Source organism: Alosa alosa, chromosome 14, assembly GCF_017589495.1.
Source record: "Alosa alosa isolate M-15738 ecotype Scorff River chromosome 14, AALO_Geno_1.1, whole genome shotgun sequence".
NCBI lineage: Eukaryota > Metazoa > Chordata > Actinopteri > Clupeiformes > Clupeidae > Alosa > Alosa alosa.
The window spans coordinates 24,288,555-24,308,079 of record NC_063202.1 but is presented as its reverse complement, the minus strand read 5'-3'; the positions used below and the strand labels follow the sequence as shown (position 1 = coordinate 24,308,079).

The 19,525-nt window shown below is 43.3% G+C and overlaps 1 protein-coding gene across 4 annotated transcripts in view; it reads right to left on the bottom strand.

Moving 5' to 3' along the window:
• si:dkey-237h12.3 (teneurin-3) overlaps positions 1 to 19,525 on the bottom strand; it is a 168,716-nt gene that overhangs the window by 15,360 nt on the left and 133,831 nt on the right. For all 4 annotated transcript variants that reach the window (XM_048262480.1, XM_048262481.1, XM_048262482.1 and 1 more), the window contains 5 exons: positions 18,118 to 18,379; positions 14,945 to 15,212; positions 11,926 to 12,069; positions 2,807 to 3,056; positions 596 to 616 (listed from right to left, as the gene is read on the bottom strand). In XM_048262480.1, coding sequence (XP_048118437.1) covers positions 596 to 616; positions 2,807 to 3,056; positions 11,926 to 12,069; positions 14,945 to 15,212; positions 18,118 to 18,379 — 945 coding nt within the window. The remainder of the gene's footprint in view (positions 1 to 595; positions 617 to 2,806; positions 3,057 to 11,925; positions 12,070 to 14,944; positions 15,213 to 18,117; positions 18,380 to 19,525) is intronic.

The following is a 19,525-nucleotide window of genomic DNA, read 5'->3' as shown; positions in this document are numbered from 1 at the left end:
GAGAGGAGAGAGGGAAGGAGAGAGAAAGAGGAAGCGGAGATAGAGAGAGAAATGTGCGTGGGAAAAAACATATCTCTATATGGAAATGGAGAAAAAAAATATCTATACTTCTGATGTTTTGTTCGTCTGTGAATGTTCATGCTGAATAATTGATTCGAAGCGGTGAGTTGTCACTGAAACTGAACACAACACGACGGTCTCATAGATGATTGGCAGACCATCACCCTAAAAAGTAACATCTGCTGGAACATGGACCGATTTCACAGTTTCATTGCAGTCGTTTTCCTCTGCTTGTTCCCGTTCCCCAGAGAAAGCCAGAGTGCTCCATACACAGGCCTCTGTGCATGACATGACTAGAGGAGCTGCATCCCCATGCCCCCATGTAGTAACCCCATAGCACGCCCCCATGTAGTAACCCCATAGCCCGCCCCCATGTACTGTAGTAACCCTATAGCCCGCCCCCATGTGTTAATCTCATAGCTGAAGACATTTTGCAAGACACTTTAGTTAATAGTTGGTAAATTACGGCACTGTAAACCTTAATCTCAGAGCAGGAGAGGGTGGCTCCACTCATACTGTGCATGCCAGCACTTACCTGTGCCTGAAGTCTTTGTTCCTGGAAGTGAGGATTTGTCAGGTGGAGCAGGTGGAGAACAAGTAGACCCCGACGGGCGGAGGGGCGGGGTAAATTACAGACAGGGGAGAAAGTAAAGTATGAGAACATCACAGGTGTTTCATAAGGAAATGAATGCTTTGAGGGATCAGCTTTGCCAGGTGATATTTCTCTGTCCTGAGTGCAGCAGCAGGATGAGGGCACACGCTCTCTTTTCCAAGGGAATCTGTGCCTTTGTATCAAAGGCTTATTCTCTGGCTATCTGTGTTGTAATGAATTATTGATCAAGCGCGCGCTAATGAAAGAAGATAAATATCACCTCGGAGAAATGGTTTGTGATTTTGAAGCTGGAACAAGGACTAGAGGATTCATTGGGAAACTGGACCAGAGGTTGGTCATTATCAGGGGTGAAAACACTAGACCACAGGGTTGTCATTATCAAGGGTGAAAAGATCAATGCATTCGCTATAAACATATAATTACAACTACAATAGTGTACTAAATGACTGTATTTATCCCTCTTTTTCAGCTGTTTTCAATATGTTTTGTTTCTTAACTCCACATTTATTCATCCTTTCATACTTCCATTTATCCGTCATTCAACTACTTATCCTCGTTGTTCTGCCACTCACTGGAATGCTCCTACAAGTGGACTTGCGGTTATTTCCCTTTAATCTCTCTTCTGTGTGCAAGTGCTGCTATTCCTGACCCATGACATCATCATGCATTGAACCACTCCTCCACCCACAAACTCCCCCATTCCACACATCTCCCCATCTACTGCACATCACTCACGTATGCTGCCATTTACCCATCATCCTTCTCCTCCCTGAACATCCGCACATCAACCCACCCACGCCACTTCCTGCATGTCTCCTGCCATCAAACCATTTCCTCTCTCCTCCCTCATCTGAAGCCTTGATGCATGCTGATGCTCACAGACATATCTCTGCTAGTTCTGTCTCCATCGTTTGCACTTCACTTGGACTATCTGGCCGCAGAGACTTAACAGATGGTGTGTTAACATTCCAATTCACTATGTAAAATTGTTGTTGAACAATTACTGTTCATTTTAACCAAACCCTACCCTTAACCATAAGTAAGGGATAATGTATAGAACGCCGGTCCTTATTGGGAAAATAAATCCCGACAGGGCAAACCGGACCCCGAAGCGCAGCGGAGGGGTCTTGTTCCGCCCTGAAGGGACTTCTTTTCCCAATAATGACCGGCGTTCTATACATTATCCCGCTTATTACACGGCTACTTGCCAAAACAAAATAATAAACTCCCCACGATATTACTTTAACCTACATAGCCTAGCCTATTTGTACCGTTCATCGTGGCATTTGCTGAAACAAATAGTTCGCAACAACACAGGCTGTACTTGAATCAAACATTCTTTAGAACACAGCTGATCAACCGTCTGCCTTCACTTTTGAATGGAGTTCCAGTCCTTGCGTAGTAATATGAAATACCTGCACAAACTCCGTTGCCATCGACAGAGGTCCTTTCCTCGGAAATAATGACCGCTAGAACTGAGAAATCCCATTCAAGTCAATGGAGCGTTCTACTTGCCTTGTGAAGAGCCGTGTAATAAATTATAGTTAACAGAGCGTCAACCGATAGTGTGTTTATCATATAAAGGCGCTCTAAGGGATGCTGGGTAACATCACTTCTGTTGACGTTCAAACAAAACAGAAAGCTAGCTCGCTACTTCCTCCCCCTCCCTCCCGTGCAATTGAAACTCGCGCATCTCGTCAGTCATTTGCTGGAACAGTTTGTTATGTTTTTACGGGCAAGGTTTGCCCAAGTTGTTTTGTGGCTGTTTTTGGAGCCTGGGTTGTCCACAGAGATTGCGTTTCTTTTTTTTTTACAGTGCATTCAGGACACAGGCAGCTAGCAGATGGTGAGGTGATGTTTGCTGTAAGTGACAAAAATGTTTTAGTCTAAAAAACATCACTTAGAGCACCTTTAAGAATCTGTATCTAGTCTGTGGGCGGACATCTTGGTGCTCTCATCATAATAACAAATTAATAGCATATCTACTATAACAAACCATGAATACTACATACAAACACATGGATGAATCATTCTATGTCAGAAACACATTATTATTTTAACTTTTTATCATTATTAAAATTATTATTATTATTGTTGTTATTGTTATTATTGTTGTTGGTGGTGCTGTCTCACCTGAGCTCCATGATGCTGCTGACGTTCCTCGAGGGGTAGATGCGCCTGATGTAGTTGAAGTCCCCAACATAGAGGCTGCCATCCAGGCCCCATGCCAGCGCCACGGGGGCAAGAAGCTTGTTGCCCTCTGCCTGCCCATTACAGCTAGGGCAGGAGATGCTGCGCCGCCGCCCGTTGCCCATCACCGTGGCGATGATGGGGGGCAGGAGAGAGAGCAGGCGCTGCTCTCCGCTGCCCTTGAAGAGGATGCCTGTGGACATATTCAGTCATCGTGAACAGGGGGCTGCAAAATCACTGGAAACACCTGACAATGCAGCTCGACTGTCAAGGGCACTTCATATGGTCACATCTGCACACAGGAAATAGGAAAAGATCATTCTCTTGTGCATGCGCTGTTTGTTAATTTCCACTGTTTTATTTAGTGCAACATTTCTTTTCAATTGAATATTTCTTACAAATGTAATGTCATCCAGATCTGGAGCCAGTCCGCACCAGAATAATAACTAGGTCTGTGCCAGCTGTGGTCAATTTGCAATACAAAAAAACGACTCACACAAACTGTTCACGATTGAACATCCATTATTGCTATTGTTGAAGATTAAACATTAATTAACATTCATTACTGCTATTGATCTAAAAGAGATGGAAGATTTCCAAGGGGTTGGGGGGTTGGTGTTTGTCCATTTCTTTAACAGGGCAAGAACCCCCCCCCCCCCCCCACCCCTGGCTTCAGCCCTGTGTTCCAGCAGCAAGCGTCAAAACCTACATCTGAGGTGGAGTTAGTCCTCCTGCATGGGCAAAGACATCCACGCAGCAAGTACAGTATGTGCATGCCTGCCCAACACAGAAATCGATGGGCAGGATCACAAAAATCTTTACATTTTGTCAAAAAAATGTGGAAAAAAAGAAAACAGATTTAGATGGATTAAAGATTTAAGTGCTGAATACGAAGATGAGTTTAAATGCTGCACAGAACATCAAAGGCCCGGTCTCAGCGTTACCTGTGAAGTGGCAGAGATGACGTCAGACAGTGCTTTGATCACTCTCACCCCCACCCTCACGTCCCGTTAAGCGGCCAGTGTGTGCGAGGAGTCAGCACAGATAAATATTTCAGCCACTTCCACATTTGACTTGTTTCTTCAAAGAAAGAGAGAAGTCAAAGAGCAACTTCAAAGGGTCGTACTGAGCTAACACACATGAATCATTCATATCCAGCAACATGTAAGAATTCCAAAGCCTGCCCTGGCCTATTAATCACTTCATTGACTCTGCTGCAACCAGCTGTCTGATTGGCTGGATGTCAACCATGCTGCACTTGATTCTGCCACGTGATTGGCTAAGGGCCATTGCCAGCTTTTTGAGTGTGCAATCTCATTGGCTGACTGCCTGAACCTCCTACTGCTCTGCATAGTGTCCACATGTCTCACTTCACCATGTTATTATTCACTGCTTCCTCCCCTTGGCATTTAATTTACAGAAATTCACAAACACCCCTCCACTTTCAGCACTTCATGCATTTGTGTGTGTGTGTGTGTGTGTGTGTGTGTGTGCGTGTGCGTGTGTACAGTGGGCGTTGCTTTCAAATGGCCACTTCAGTCGCGCATTACGTGGCGTGAAGCTGCGTGAAACTTTAGTACCACTTTCAGCCTCTGTGCGTCGCTCTGCCACTGTACATCGCTCTGTCAGTAGCCTGCCTGTCGCCCCTTCTGAAAAAGCAGGAGGCTACCGTTAAACATAATTGTTGCCGAGAGGAATCCCAGACTACGAATTCAATAACAAAATAAATCATGCATAATTAAACATTACCTCGATTTAGGCTACTTGGGTATGGCTTAAGGCTTGACTACACGGTGGTAACGAAATAACTCTTCAGAATAAATGTGTAGCCTTGGGTAGGCTTCTGCAGAAAACAAATGTTGTTGGCGATTTAATATCTAGCGACTATCTAGCGACGTTTTTAACAGGCTACGCTATAGAGGCTTAGACAACTATGACCCACGTTTTGGTTTCGTAAATTAATTTGCCCTACTTCTTGACTGCAATGTAGTCAATTGACTGCTTGACATGCATGGGCGTAGATTTAGGGTGGGACGCTAAGGACTAGTCCTAATCAATATTTTAAGATGACAATATTGTCCCCACCAATATTTTAGCGAGCTTTGTGCTGCTGATCATTCCGACAGTACAGTACAAGAAACGTCGTCATATGATTTGCTGAAAATCAGCTGACACGCAGGCTACACGCACGGAGAGTGTCAAAGCACAGGCTACTTTGCACTGGCAGTCAAGCGAGCGGTGCCAACGACAACGGTAAGTTAGGGCTGTCTGTATAGGCCTACATAGCCTACCCCATAAAAGGCCAGAGTAAAACATTTGATATTCCCTTTGCCCTTCAGCATGTACATGTTTGCCCCTTTTTGTGGTTTGTTGATCAGCTATAAAATATGAAGCTTTTTCATTATGCAGTCTAGGCAAAATAACGCCATACAAACTGGTAACTGGTGACCAGGCTTTCAAATTCGGATTTTACTGTGTAAAATAGCATTAGCTGTTAGGATATTAGCCAGAATATTGTCACAGCTTAACCTAGCTTCTGTAATCTTTCAACCAAAGTTAGGAGTCATGTTGAATAAGGGTGTGCCGCATGGACAGTCGCATAGGCTATAGCACAGATAGGCCTACAGTAGAAGTCACCATCACTGACTGTTAGGCTAATTGGGCTACCAATCTTGCAGTCGCAATAAACAATGGATCCGAGACATTTTCCTGTTCCTATATTCTGTTTATGTAGGCTAATGTATTTGTGAATGTGGCCTGCACAATGCAAAGAAATAAAAGATAAACTGGTGCATTTCCATACTCATAGAAATCAACATTGTGAGACACTTATCTCTTCTATGATCTCATCCCAAAAAGATTTTCTTTGACTTGTTAGTTTTTTTAATCTAATGACATAGCAAACATGATAAATTGAATCCACATATCCTTGCACTTGAGAAACTATGTTTCACGCCAATTGCGTTCACGTTCCTCTTAAGTGACAGGCACTAAATTAGATTTACACACCACAAATGTGATGATATTAAAGACAAGTGTAGCCAAGTAATTTAAATATCAATATGATGTATTCAAATGACTAAATATGTTAAGCTATTAGTAATTATGCAGATCACAAAATACTATAAATAATTAAGTTTATAGTTTATATGAATTCCAAAATATGAAAAAGAAACCTATGACAACCATCACTTTCTATGTGTGTGTGTGTGTGTGTGTGTGGAGGGTCAATCAAATTTTATGATTGCCACTGATGTGAATGATCACGAATTACAAATCACACAAACCAAATCAAATTTTAAAAAAATTGCAAAAGTATCGAAATCGAGATTCTTCACTTGTTATTGGTATTGAAACAATAATGTTGGAATCGTGACAACAGTCAGATAACAGATGTGTCCCCACCAGAGACCAAACCTACGCCCTTGTTGACATGTCATGTTTTATTTTTCTGTACAATAAACAAATACATCTGCATTATGCCGCAGAATTACATTCATATTTGGCTGACTTCTGCAGACGCGACGCGCAAAAAAAAAAACACTGCCACTTCCCTCCCCATATTCCACTGATCACACATCAGACATCAGGGGTGCGTTTCCCAAAAGCTAACTACGTTGCAACTAAGATGGTTGAAACTATGCAAGTACGACAAAACTGTTTCCCAAACGATAGTTTGAACTATGGTGGTGGAACTTACATAGTCCAATGCATCATTACACTACGTTAGTGTTTCCCAAAACCATAGTAGCAACGAACGTTCGCAACCACTATCGTAAAGTTGTGTAGTTACAGCTACACCTCTCGACCTGTGGTAGAATGCTAGTAGAAGCATAGTTCCGGGGATCTTCATGTCAAAGATGTCACTGACGCCAGTTATTTGTTTGCAAATTAATAATTAATAAATAATAATATTTAGGTTTCTAATTGAAATTTACACTTCTAACCACCATACATCCATATTTTAAAATGCCCAAGTTCACTTCCAAGTTGTTTCCCTTGGGAAAGAAGAGAGACCTGCATAGTCATTTGTTCCTGCCTGATTACTTTGTGCCATTGACTAATTGATTGAGGGGATGGTTCAAATGAAGATGTGGTCAGTTGGGATTTTCAGCTGGTCCAGTCAAGGCCTCTCCCACCTCCTGTTACAAATCTTCCATTAGTCAAGATGAATGGGACCCTGTGCACTGCATCTAAGAGCACATGACCTTCAGAGCAAACCAATCACCACACATTTCTCTGGCAGCCTTTTTAAAACCCTCTCTGAAGGGAAGACCCTGATCTTCCCAGATAGGACACCAGCGCACAGACAAAAGACATTCTGTGGCTGCCACAGCCATAATGGAGTAACCAAGCTACCTTGGTGATTGGTTATATCCCCTATCAAGCTTTGTGGTGATGAACAAAAAAGAAGACATATATAAACATCAAGGTGTTTCTTTATGTAAGCTTGGGCTTTGGCACTCGGCTCTGAGTACTCTGGCATGCGACAGCCTGTTGACTAGAGAGCCCTTGACTGTAGCCAGAGGTATTCTAAATAACTAAATGCTTTTTCATCCGCAGGTGTAGCAATCAAACGCTGCATTCTTGAGGCATTGATGTGTTAGGTGAGAGTCATTTCAAAGAGAAGGGAGGTGTGGGGGAGGGGGCAGAGCCAAATCCATATCCTTCTTAGACACACCGTAATCATTACGTAGTCATTTGGTGTTTACACTGAAACAAACATAAGCAGAACAATGCTCCATTGCCTGCTTTCGAAAACTTGCTACTGTAGCATCCCAGAACCAGACACATGACTTGTAACATAGCATCTGGCTTGATCAAAAGTGCTAACACCTTACACTAGTTGGCTAGCCACCAGGGTGCAACTACAGAAATGTAATATCTGTATGGGCCAAAACAGAGTAATTTTCTCCCATTACCTCACTGACAACTGATAGTCCTATAGCTCAACATGATCACAACCTCTTGTGGATTCTGATTTTGGGTCCAAAAGACCCCTGAACACTCCAGACACACATAATATAATGTGTCACTGCTCATCATGGCAGATGTGTGTGTCCTGCCAACAAAGTCTAGCTCCATTTTGTTTAGATTCGACACGACCTTGTCAAGCCAAGCCATGTCTGCCTCTTCCACACACGTGGTTGTAGCTCTGTGACTCTGTGATTTGCTCTAAAAGGGAAACGTAGAGACGGAGCTAGAGACAGGCTGAGTTAATCCATTATTCCGTTCCCCTTTATGCATATACATGTGCACATAAACATGAGGATTTGTTGCCTTTCGACAAAAGAAAGAACTTTGAGACAGGAGAGGGAGAAGGGAGAGGTCTCCAAATCTACTAACATCTGAACAAACACGCTTTTAGTCTTCTACTGAACAACTTCTAGCCAGCTTACTGCGACATAGAGAGCAGTGATGGAAACGCTCCCATTTGTGTAGCCTTCCAAAGCCCTTCCAAAATGCTTTTGTGCGAGGGGAGAACACACACTATCACACAAAACATGGCAAAGGAATTTCAATTCATGTTCGGCACACAAGGCGGGTGAAGTTGTTCACGCACTGAAGTGTGAGTCTACAATGGGAACGTAATAGATTCGCCCCAACATATCTACATAGTGTTGGCTCCTCACAGCAAGGGGCGGGGGGTTATAAAACTGTGATAACACACGTCAAACACTGCCGACGGAACAAAGCTCTCAAAGGTGCGGGGCTGCGAGGAGAACTTAGGCAGAAGGATGCTCTTCTCTCGCTTGTCAGGTGTGTGTGTGTGTGTATGTGTATGTGTATGTGTGTGTGTATGTGTGTGTGTGTGTGTGTGTGTGTGTGTGTGTGTGTGTGTGGAGGTGTGCCTCCATGAGTCTACGAGATGCAAGGCGCAAAAGAGAAGGAAAAAAGAGAGAAAAGACATTACACGTTTTCATTCTCGCTTTCTGTCTGTGATCTTTTAGTGGGAAATTCATGACAGATTTGGTTCAGATAAACAACGGCTCGGTGTTCAATGTTTAATGAAAAAGGCAGCTCCAACACTTCTCTGGAAATAAACAGTGGAAACGCCTTTCAGCAGCTGTTGACTTTCCGTCTCTGATGTCAGGAAAAGCTGAACTCCAACGAGCATGAGCAGGAAGGGTGAAAAACTGCACTTCCTCCTCTTGTGAAAGTATAATTGATTATTGACACTGATGCCAGGTGTAGCGATCCCTTCAGCCGATTCATCCATCTTAACCCTGTTATACTTTGAACTTCCAAAGACCATGCTGTCATGACTTATCATGCTGATGCAGGTTCTATCACACCACTAACTATGATATAATGTTAAACAACTGTTGACCAAATAAGATACCATCTACATAATAAATAATTATTAAGTGCAGTTTGCTTCATTAACATTAGTCCACATTATAGGATGTACTCGGACTTAAGGATCTGTCCTGGACCCAGTGGACCTAAAGATACACTATGCAAGATTTTCACCTTAATATAACCTTTATGAAGCCAATTTGATGGTAAACGAACTTGTAATAGGCGAATCGTTCACCTAGCATAGCTATACAGCATAGATGTAGCAAGTCGCTACCAAGAAAACTAGCCATGTAACTTCAAGAACGATGGCCCAACAAATCTCACAAGAATCGTGAAATATTATCTTGTCAGTAGATATAGCTCTTTGGAGATAGTTTTGCCTGTTGTTAATCCTCCACCTTCACAACAAGTTTGCTATTTACAACAGCAGAGTAAAATATAAATATATCATGACTCTAGAGGGAGCTCTACAGTCATCTGTCTTGGACCCAGCGGAGCTCTATGTGCTCTGATGTTAATCATAGTCTGTATGGAGAGGCTCAGGACTGGAGAGGGAGGGGGAGGAGAGGGATGGAGAGAGAGAGAGCTAAAGAAGAGTTAAAGTGAGGGAAACAGGGAGGGAGAGGAGTTGGGGTTGAAAGGAGGGAGGGAGGGAGAGGTGGCGAAGGTTGAAGGGAGAGAGGGAGTGAGATGGGTCGGAGGAGGGAGGATAGGAGTTGTGGCTGGAGATGAAAGCATCCAAAATGGCTGCCATCAGCGGGCCCTAAGCCAGTGGGATGAGGGGGCTTAACGCCTCACAGAGAGAGGGGTTAGGAACAGAGGGGTGTGAGTGCAGCATTCAGCACTATCTCTCTACATACACTTCTCTATCTCACTCTCTCTCTATCTCTCTCCATACACTCCTCTCTCTCTCTCTCTCTCTCTCTCTCTCTCTCTATACACTCCTCTCTATATAAGTATAAGTATATATACTCTTTTGAACCCGTGAGGGAAATTTGGTCTCTGCATTTATCCCAATCCACAAATTAGTGAAACACACTCAGCACACAGTGAACACACAGTGAGGTGAAGGACACACTAATCCCAGCGCAGTGAGCTGCCTGCAATAACAGCGGCGCTCGGGGAGCAGTGAGGGGTTAGGTGCCTTGCTCAAGGGCACTTCAGCCGTGCCTACTGGTCGGGGTTCAAACCGGCAACCCTCCGGTTACAAGTCCGAAGCACTAACCAGTAGGCCACGGCTGCCCCATATCTCTCTCTTTATCTCTCTCTGATCACCACCTTCTCTCTATACACTCCTCTCTCTACACAACTCTCTCTCTAGATACTCTGCTCTCTTGGAACTTCCTCTCTCCACTCTCTGTCTCTCTCTCTCTCTCTGAACTCCTCCTCTCCTGCTCTCTCTCTCTCTCTCTCTCTCCCTCATTGTCTCAGAACACTTCTCTAAAGAATTCTAAACCCAACAACAAGACACCAAGTGGAATAAATCTGGTATTCAATCTGCTTGGCGCCGTGACACACAGCATCTTTCACCACCTCCTCGTTCTCCCAAAATAAACTCCTTCCCCTCGCTGCCATGGATCACCATGCTGTGTCTATACGAGTTGTATGAGTGGGTGATTTAAATGAGATTCCATTCTGAGCCATCCCATCTGGCATTGTGCTTAGATTAGAGGCGCTCTGCTCTACTGACTCTTCTGCTGGAGAGGGGGACGTTGTGTCCTGGATGACTCAATTTCTCAGGGTCACCGACGGGTCGCCGACTCACTGACATGGTGTTGTAAGTATGGCAAATCTGCATATCAACTGATTCTGCCATTAATATGAGTGATCGCCCCTTCAAAGTTCTCCACTATTATCTATGAGTGGGACAATGAGTCATATTTCATGGTCAGGCAGTTGTGCATTGTGATAGCCCAATCTGATGGAGGACGTCCACTTGGCCTGCCGTGCTCGCTGTGATGACTGAGAGGACTCAAGGGCACTCTCTTGCGCCCCCACAACCTGTGAGTTGTGAATACCTCACACAGCCCAATTCGACGCTGCCAGGTTGATATCGAGTCAATGGGATTAGGAAAAATATATGTAGAATATGGGATTCATGCATACTTAAAGGTGCAGTTAGCAAAGTTACATTTGTTTGTGTTTATGTTTATATTTAAATTTATTATCAGACATTTTTGTCAAATACAACATACAGTACATCATATTTTAACCAAGGGCCACAGAAACACACCAGAGAGGTGGCTAACCCCTCCCTTCAGTATTCCCAGAGAAACTCCACGCATGGTTTCATTTTTGTTTGTGGGACAGACTGCCCCCACTCAGAGTTTTTACTCACAGAATGGGCAGCTAGTGGTCGTAAGGAGATGATTGCTGAATGTGACAAAAATCTTATGGGCTTCAAATTGTGACTGTATCGACAATCACCGACTGTACCTTTAACACAGCCTAATACAGGGATGAAAGGTTACTCCAACACACACACACATACAGTACACACACACTCAAATATACAGGTAGTGTTCAATACAAAAATATTCCTGAGCCTACCTGATCAACACACAAACAGACAGACAGGGTTCACAAATGCATCCTCGTCATACCCGTTAATATATATGTACGAATAAACATGTGTGTGGAGTTGAATAAGCACGTGTGTGGAGTTGGATAAACACGTGTGTGGAGTTGAATAAACACAAGTGTGGAGTTGGATAAACACGTGTGTGGAGTTGAAGAAGGTGTTGTTGTTTGAATCTTACCATTGGCCACATCCAGAGCATGATGCTTGTCCAGTGTCCAGCCCCCCATGTGGGAGGGGTCGAGCTGGTATCCCTGCAGTGCGATACTCCTCTTCTCCCACAGAACCACACTCAGGCACGCTTCATACTCAAAGCCCACGGACACTGCAGGACCAAACACAGCAAACCCTGATGATTACACACTGAGCCCATACTGACACCACAGAACCAAAAACTAATGATTATTTTTATTTATTTATCTATTTTTTTATTTATTATCACACACAAACACAAACACTCTCTCTCTCTCTCTCTCTCTCTCTCACACACACACACACACACACACACACACACACACACACAGAGTAATGCTCATCACGCATTATCAATGATTCTCATTCAATGGCAATCGGAGAATAACAAAACAAACACTAATGATTATCTTTATTTATTTATCTATTATTTATTTATTATCACACACAAACACAAACACTCTCTCTCTCTCATCAGGCATTATCAATGATTCTCACTCATTAACCCTATCGGAGAATAACAAAACAAACACTAACAATGGTCACACTCAAACACACCCACCCTGCTGAAACAAACACTAACAATAGTCACACTCAAACACTAACACTGCAGTCAAACACAATAGACTTCCTGCTAACTACCTCTCAGACCTGACTGATAAAAAAAACACAACCTGACACTTAAGAACACAGCAACGCAGCGTGTCACAAGATACACTAATAATGGCCATGCTCAAAACACAAACAAGCATAATAAATTGGAATGATTAGGCATCTCATTCAAACCAGAGCCTTTCTCAAGACTAGCGGAGGAAGTAGAATGAAAAAAGAAAAATAAATGTTGGTTCATTTCACCCAATTTCAATTTCGAGATTTCAAGTGCATTGATTCCACTCATTTTTATTTGTTTTCACACTCAAACTTGAGTCATATTTTAAACCATAAAAAATGACAATATGCAGCAAGAAGTAGAATGTCGTAAAAGTCACGTTGTGGACATCCTGTATTTATATGCGTATTGAAATGGAGACATGGTGCAGAAACAACGCGATCAACAATTTCACACTCCCGTGTAGATTACTATAAAATCTGCAGAAAGCTCCCAGGGCCCAAGATTCAAAATAAATAACATCAAAGAACAGGAAATTAGTGGGACAAATGATCAACAACGCTTTTGTAACGTCAACCTGCCTATCCTCAATAAATAAGACACAAAGAGAGAAAATAAATAAACTTCACATGATGTAAATTCAGCAATGGAGCCCCTCCCTCTCTTCAGCAATCCAGCCAAATAATGAAACCTTTCATCAGTGACAACCTGCAGGTGTGGGATGACCTTCAAACCCAGCAGCTGGAAGAGCTCTGCAATATATTTATTTATTTTGCTTTCATGCCAAGTACACAAGAGCACACCATAACCACAGGGTTATGTGCCACTGCATTGCCTTACTGAGGATAATACAACACTGCTACAATACAACAGTGTTCCTTAGATTGTAACTCATAGTAAACCTGATGCTAGTGCACTGGTTTATCAAACCATATTACGCTAAAATGACATAGACACCACCGTTTCATTGTGGTCCCATAAGCCTTTGCAAAAACACTGAGATAATCATGCAGCTATCAGTGTTTCTAAATGTTTTCACATGGGCCTTCTTACTGTGAGTCATGATCAGAGACCAGTAGAATTTTGGAGCTGGGTTGAACCTTACGTTATGCTTTGAGAAGAACCATGCTTTGTTCCCACTATGAGTGTGGTTAGGTGTTAGGTATTGAACCATGCTTTGTTCCCACTATGAGTGTGATTGTCTTCCATTAACACAGATGTTGTAATATTAAGCACAACATCTGAATGCCTACTCTCAGCACATGCCTCCACCTGTATAACATAATGATGATAATTTGTAACCCAAAAGAGAAATGCTGCATTCATTTGAGACATTTAATTTATGTGCAATGGGTTATTTTTTTTTTTTTCAGTGCGTTGGTTTTCATTTTGATTTGAATAGAATGTAGACATTAATCTACAACATCTTAGTGCTTCTATCTAAGCAGAGTGCACTTGAAAGAGAACTTTGTATAAAGAGATCATTTCTTTAAAGTTATTATTAAAGGAAAACAAATCCTCCACCAAAGCTCACAGCTGTTTGTGTTTGTTTGTTTGTTTGATGGTGTTTTATTTCCTAGCCTTTCACATCCTTTCATCTTCAAACATCCTGCAACAACAGCCAACATTTCGGCCCAATCCTCCTGACGCCACAAGCTGCCGCTTGGCACTGAGTGTGCGGAGTGTTTTCCACAGGACAAGTGGAGCTCCAATCCACCGTGTCGCAGTACCAGAGAGCCAGTTTAGGATGCTTACAGATGCTGCCGTTTGCAATTCAATTCTATTCAAATTCAGTCAAATTCAAATCAATATAGTTTAACTCAATTATATTCTAGTCAATTGAATCTAGAGTGCTTCAGTACGGTTTGGTTCTATGCCATTATGCTCAATTTTATTTGAAGTAGGACAAGGTTTTCAACCGCTGGTACCACATAAGTACTATGATGGTTTTGTAAATCACTTGGATTTTTGATTTTTGTCCCCCATACACCAATCACACAGTTCCCTCACATACAGTACACATCCTGTGCACTGCTACTTATAGTTATTTTACAGTAGCCTGTGCACATCCAGGTTCAAGCACCCACAGGGTCATGGGTCTTCAATGCTAAGCCGTGATCCTTTCCCGATCCCATCTCTCTCACTCTCTCCCACTAGTTTCTTGTTACTTTCAAATGTCATTTGTGCATTAAGCCGCGTAATTTATGGTGGAGCAGCACTAACGTCACTGACATTTGTTTGACTGACGGTTCGTAACCCTCTCCCGTTTGAGTCTGTGTCGTTTTGGAAAATAAACAGGCGTGCTAAATATTCAGTCAAACTGAACTTTAACTTTAAAGCCAAAAAGCCTTAAAATCTATTTTAGAAAGAGCAGAGGGCAGATGGGGCAGACACTCACCTACAGCTTGGCCCAGGCCGTAGACCTTCTGGCCGTAGGCGTCGGTCTTATCCCAGAGCAGTGTGTAGGAGAGGTGGGGCACGGCAGGAAACCACTTCTGGAGCATCCTGCCCTCCACGGACAGCCTCAGGTGCACCTTGGACAGACCGAAGGGCACGGCCGCAGGGGTCAACGTCACCTTCAGCACAGGCCTGTAGCCAGATGCCCGAGAGCTCAGGTACACCAGCTTAAGCTCACTCCCAGGAAAATGAGTCTGCTCATGCAGGACCTGATGTGAGGATGAAAACAAATAAAGAAAGCAAGGCAAGGCAAGGCAAGGCAAGGCAAGGTATATAGTACTTATTCAAAGACTGCAGGCAGTGTTTTAAATTAGCAAAAAAGTTAATCCTCAGTTGCAGTGAATGGGTAATATATGTGAATATTAGCAACAGAAATCAGTAGGTAAAATCTGTGTCTCTCAAAAACTGATGTTAGTGGATAATGTCTAATGAGGGTGCCAAACATAAGGCCCGGGGGCCAGATCAGGCCCGCCAGCAGGTTTCATATGCCCCCCAAGATGTCTTGGGTAGGAAGGGAAAATTAGAAAGAAAAGATATTCACATCCAGCTGTCTTCAACAATTTATGTGATAAATTGATTAAACCTAGCACTACAAACCATCCTCAGGAAGGAAGAGGCCAAAAAACTGACATGGAAGTAGGGTGTTTCAAGAGAGAAAGAGCAAGTAAATGACTTGTACTTGTTTGCTCATGAGTGGGTATTGTAAAGGAGTATATCATTTAACAACACTCTGATACCAATGCAGAGAAATAAAAATGACCATGACAATGACGACCCCCATGAGGTCTCATTCCAACAAATCCGGCCCACTGCCTAATATGAGTTTGACACCCGTCTAATGCATTAACAAGCATGTTATAAACATGCTATTACAAAAAATAATCATATCATTAGCCATTATGACAATCAGTGATAATACAATGATTGCTAAGATTTCTGTACAATAAGTTCATCACAATCATACAGTAACACCAGACATGATGCTCTGTTATCACCATCAGTCACAGGGTAACCTGACAGTTTCAAATAACTGATGATTGACTTTCCAAACACCTTCTATGAGGAAAATGGTTCATACTGTATAATTGGTTAATGGCATTATTAATGGTGTTACTACAAAAAATATAAAGCAAATTTCAACCTGCCACCTCATGGACTAAGATAATGAGGCACGTCTTCCGTGTCACACTAATAAGCCACTTAAAATACTTATGGCCACATTCATTTCATTGGCCCGTTCCGTAACACTGAGAAAGACAGGGTGTAATAAAATAAGTGGCCATTTGTTGTTTTTTTGGGGAACTCAAAATGGGTTTGAACGAAAGCTTCTGCATGTAGTTGCAAATGTTTAGAAAACCCAGAGTTGGCTTCCGAGTCTGCCATCTGTGATGTTGTTTGTGTGACATCATCACTTATAGACCAATTAGAGGAGGACTGAAGCCAGAGCTGCCACCGTGTGAAAACAGATATTGCTGAGGGGAGGGCAGCCATTTTGGCTCCTTCCCAGTGAAACACACGTGAGGCACACAGAACACCTCCTTTAGAGCAGCTCCATGCTTACACATTTACCACTTTTTGAGGTATGTTTTTATCAGGCAACTAGTTTTGGCATCATCTCCAAACGTATTTTAAAGTTATATATGGTATATGGTGAAAGCCAGATAAATGATAGATTCTCATGTTTTTATCAGGCAACTAGTTTTGGCATCATCTCCAAATTAATTTTAATGCTGTGTATGATCATATATGCAAATTCCGACCGGCCACCCAGGATATATTATGCCCTGTAGAGTTCACCCAGGATATGCCCTGTACAGTTCACCCAGGATATGCCCTATTGAGTTCACCCAGGATATGCCCTGTACAGTTCACCCAGGATATGCCCTGTACAGTTCACCCAGGATATGCCCTATATAAGCTTTATTTGTATTGGATATGTAAGGAATAACGGCGCCGAGGTGTCCTGTCATACGGAATTAATGGACGAGGGCGAGGGGCAAAAAACTCCCCGACGCGCAGCCGCGTCCTACTATCGTTGTTATAGTTACCATTCATAAGCATTGATATGGAACGGCGATTAAACCTTTTTTTACCAGATCTACTTCATAGGTGTCCCGTTATTCAGAATTAAAAGCCACCCCGCCAGCCAATCAGAAAAGAGTATTTCTTCTCTCCGGGTGATAAGTAAGGAATAACGGCCGCCGAGGTGTCCTGTTATACGGAATTAATGGACGAGGGCGAGGGGCAAAGAACTCCCCGACGCGCAGCGGAGAAGCTCACTAGATCAGCTTGTTGTACAACTTTCGTTGGCCCTATAACAGCGATAGCATGGACAGTTAGCTTGTTTACAGTTGATACCATTGTTGTGAAGCCTGCCTCCCGGCTCTCGGGCGGAGGCAACTCCCCTCCACTGTGCGTCAGGGCCTCGTCCATTAATTCCGTATAACAGGACACCTCGGTAGTTCATATAGGATCATACATAGTTCATCCAGGATATGCCCCATACAGTTCTGTGTTCCTATGGAACACACTGCCAAAATGAAGGAAAACATTTCACAGCATGTTGTTGCTGACCACATCTCCAAAAGACATGTTAGCAAGTTTCTAGTACTGCCAACAAGAGGTGTTTGCAAGGTTTTGCATGTCTTTTAGGTAGTCAGCTCATTAGTCTTACAGCAAAACTCTAAAGTGCTGCTATGAGGAAGGAGGTGGCTAGGCTAAGAATGTGCTCTTTAAGGAAGGGTGGGTGGCTAGGCTAAGGATGTACCGGTACCTGTGTGTTACAATACCATAGCCATGATGTGAGGCAATGAACAACCCTTTGAATGCAGTATCTGATTATACCTTAAAATGGAGATGGGAAAGCCTGCTTCACAATTTGAAAGAAAGAACCCCCATGCATCCATCCACTGAATAACCCAATAGATTCTAATTAGCACAACTCTTAGGTAGAAAAACTCATTTTTGAAAACACCTGTTTTAAGTGCAAAGGTACAACTAAAACATGGCTAGGACTTTGGCTTTCGGGACTTTCCACCTCTGCCTTAAAGTGACCGATGAAGGCCAAACATACAGTCTTAGTGCTGGGTTAGTAAGTACTTCTACGTCACCTACCTGAGTCTCAGGTACAACAGGGCTGGCTTCAGGGGAGGAGCTAAAGAACACCGAGAGGGGAGTGGCAGTGAGGCGGGGGCGGGGCCTCTCTAGTCCACTCAGGTTGCAGGAGGGCGTGTCTTTGGTGTTGTGGTGCATCACGAGTGGCTGCATCACATGGAACACGTTCCAGGGCACCCAGACGGAGAGCTGGACGGCGGCGTATGGAGCGCGCTCGAAGCTCAGCACCAGCGAAGCACCGCCATTGGCCAGCAAGTCGAACCTGGTGATGACATCAGAGTTTTTCCACTTAGTCGAGGCGCCACAGGCATATCAGAAGACAGATAAACTACTTTAACTCTGCCCAGACAGCCTTTGTAAACAAAACAGAACAACACACTCTGTGAGAGACAGACACAGGGCTTTTGTGTGCCTGTGAGGAGCCAATTGATCCACCCCATTTAGGAGGAGAGATGAGGGAGTTCATGGAGGCTCTCTGGCCTTCAAAGCCTGCTTTTGTTCTTACTTACTTTAAAGCAACACAGTATGTCAGCTTCAGTAAAAAAATAAAATGGGCTGGGACTCTATATATATTAGAGAATAAAAATATACAATTTTCCTCCACATTTCTTGAGCTGGTGGTTTAATTGGCAGTGGTATGCAGAGGGGTAGTCGCTGAGTTGGAAATGAAGGGCGGCTCTTTGAAGTGCTGTTCTATATATTCCACTACACTGAACTCAGCTCCCACAGGCTGCTGCATGCTACACCGCCTGGTGACACACACACACACACACACACACACACACACACACACACACACACACACACACACACACACACACATATACAGACAGACAGATACACACACACACGCACACACACACACATATACAGACAGACAGATACACACACACACACACACACACACACATATACAGACAGACAGATACACACACACACACACACACACACACACACACACACACACACACACACACATATATATATACAATATACAGACAGACAGATACACACACACACACACACACACACTCATACACACACACATATACAGACAGACAGATACACACACACACACACACACACACACACACACACACACACACACACACACACACACACACACACACACACACACACAGACAAATTCAAGAACTCAGTGACACACACAACACACATATATGCACACACACAAACAGTTTCACAACATCAGGGACATACACCTTGCACATAAACACACACACACACACACACACACACACATCCCTGCTGTCTCTGGCCTGAGACCGTATCCTTTGGCAGTGTCCAGTCTCCAGTCTGGGCATCAGTGACACATGGTTGCAGTCAGCCAGGCTTTGAAGCTGTGCTGCTCTACACACACACACACACACACACACACACACACACA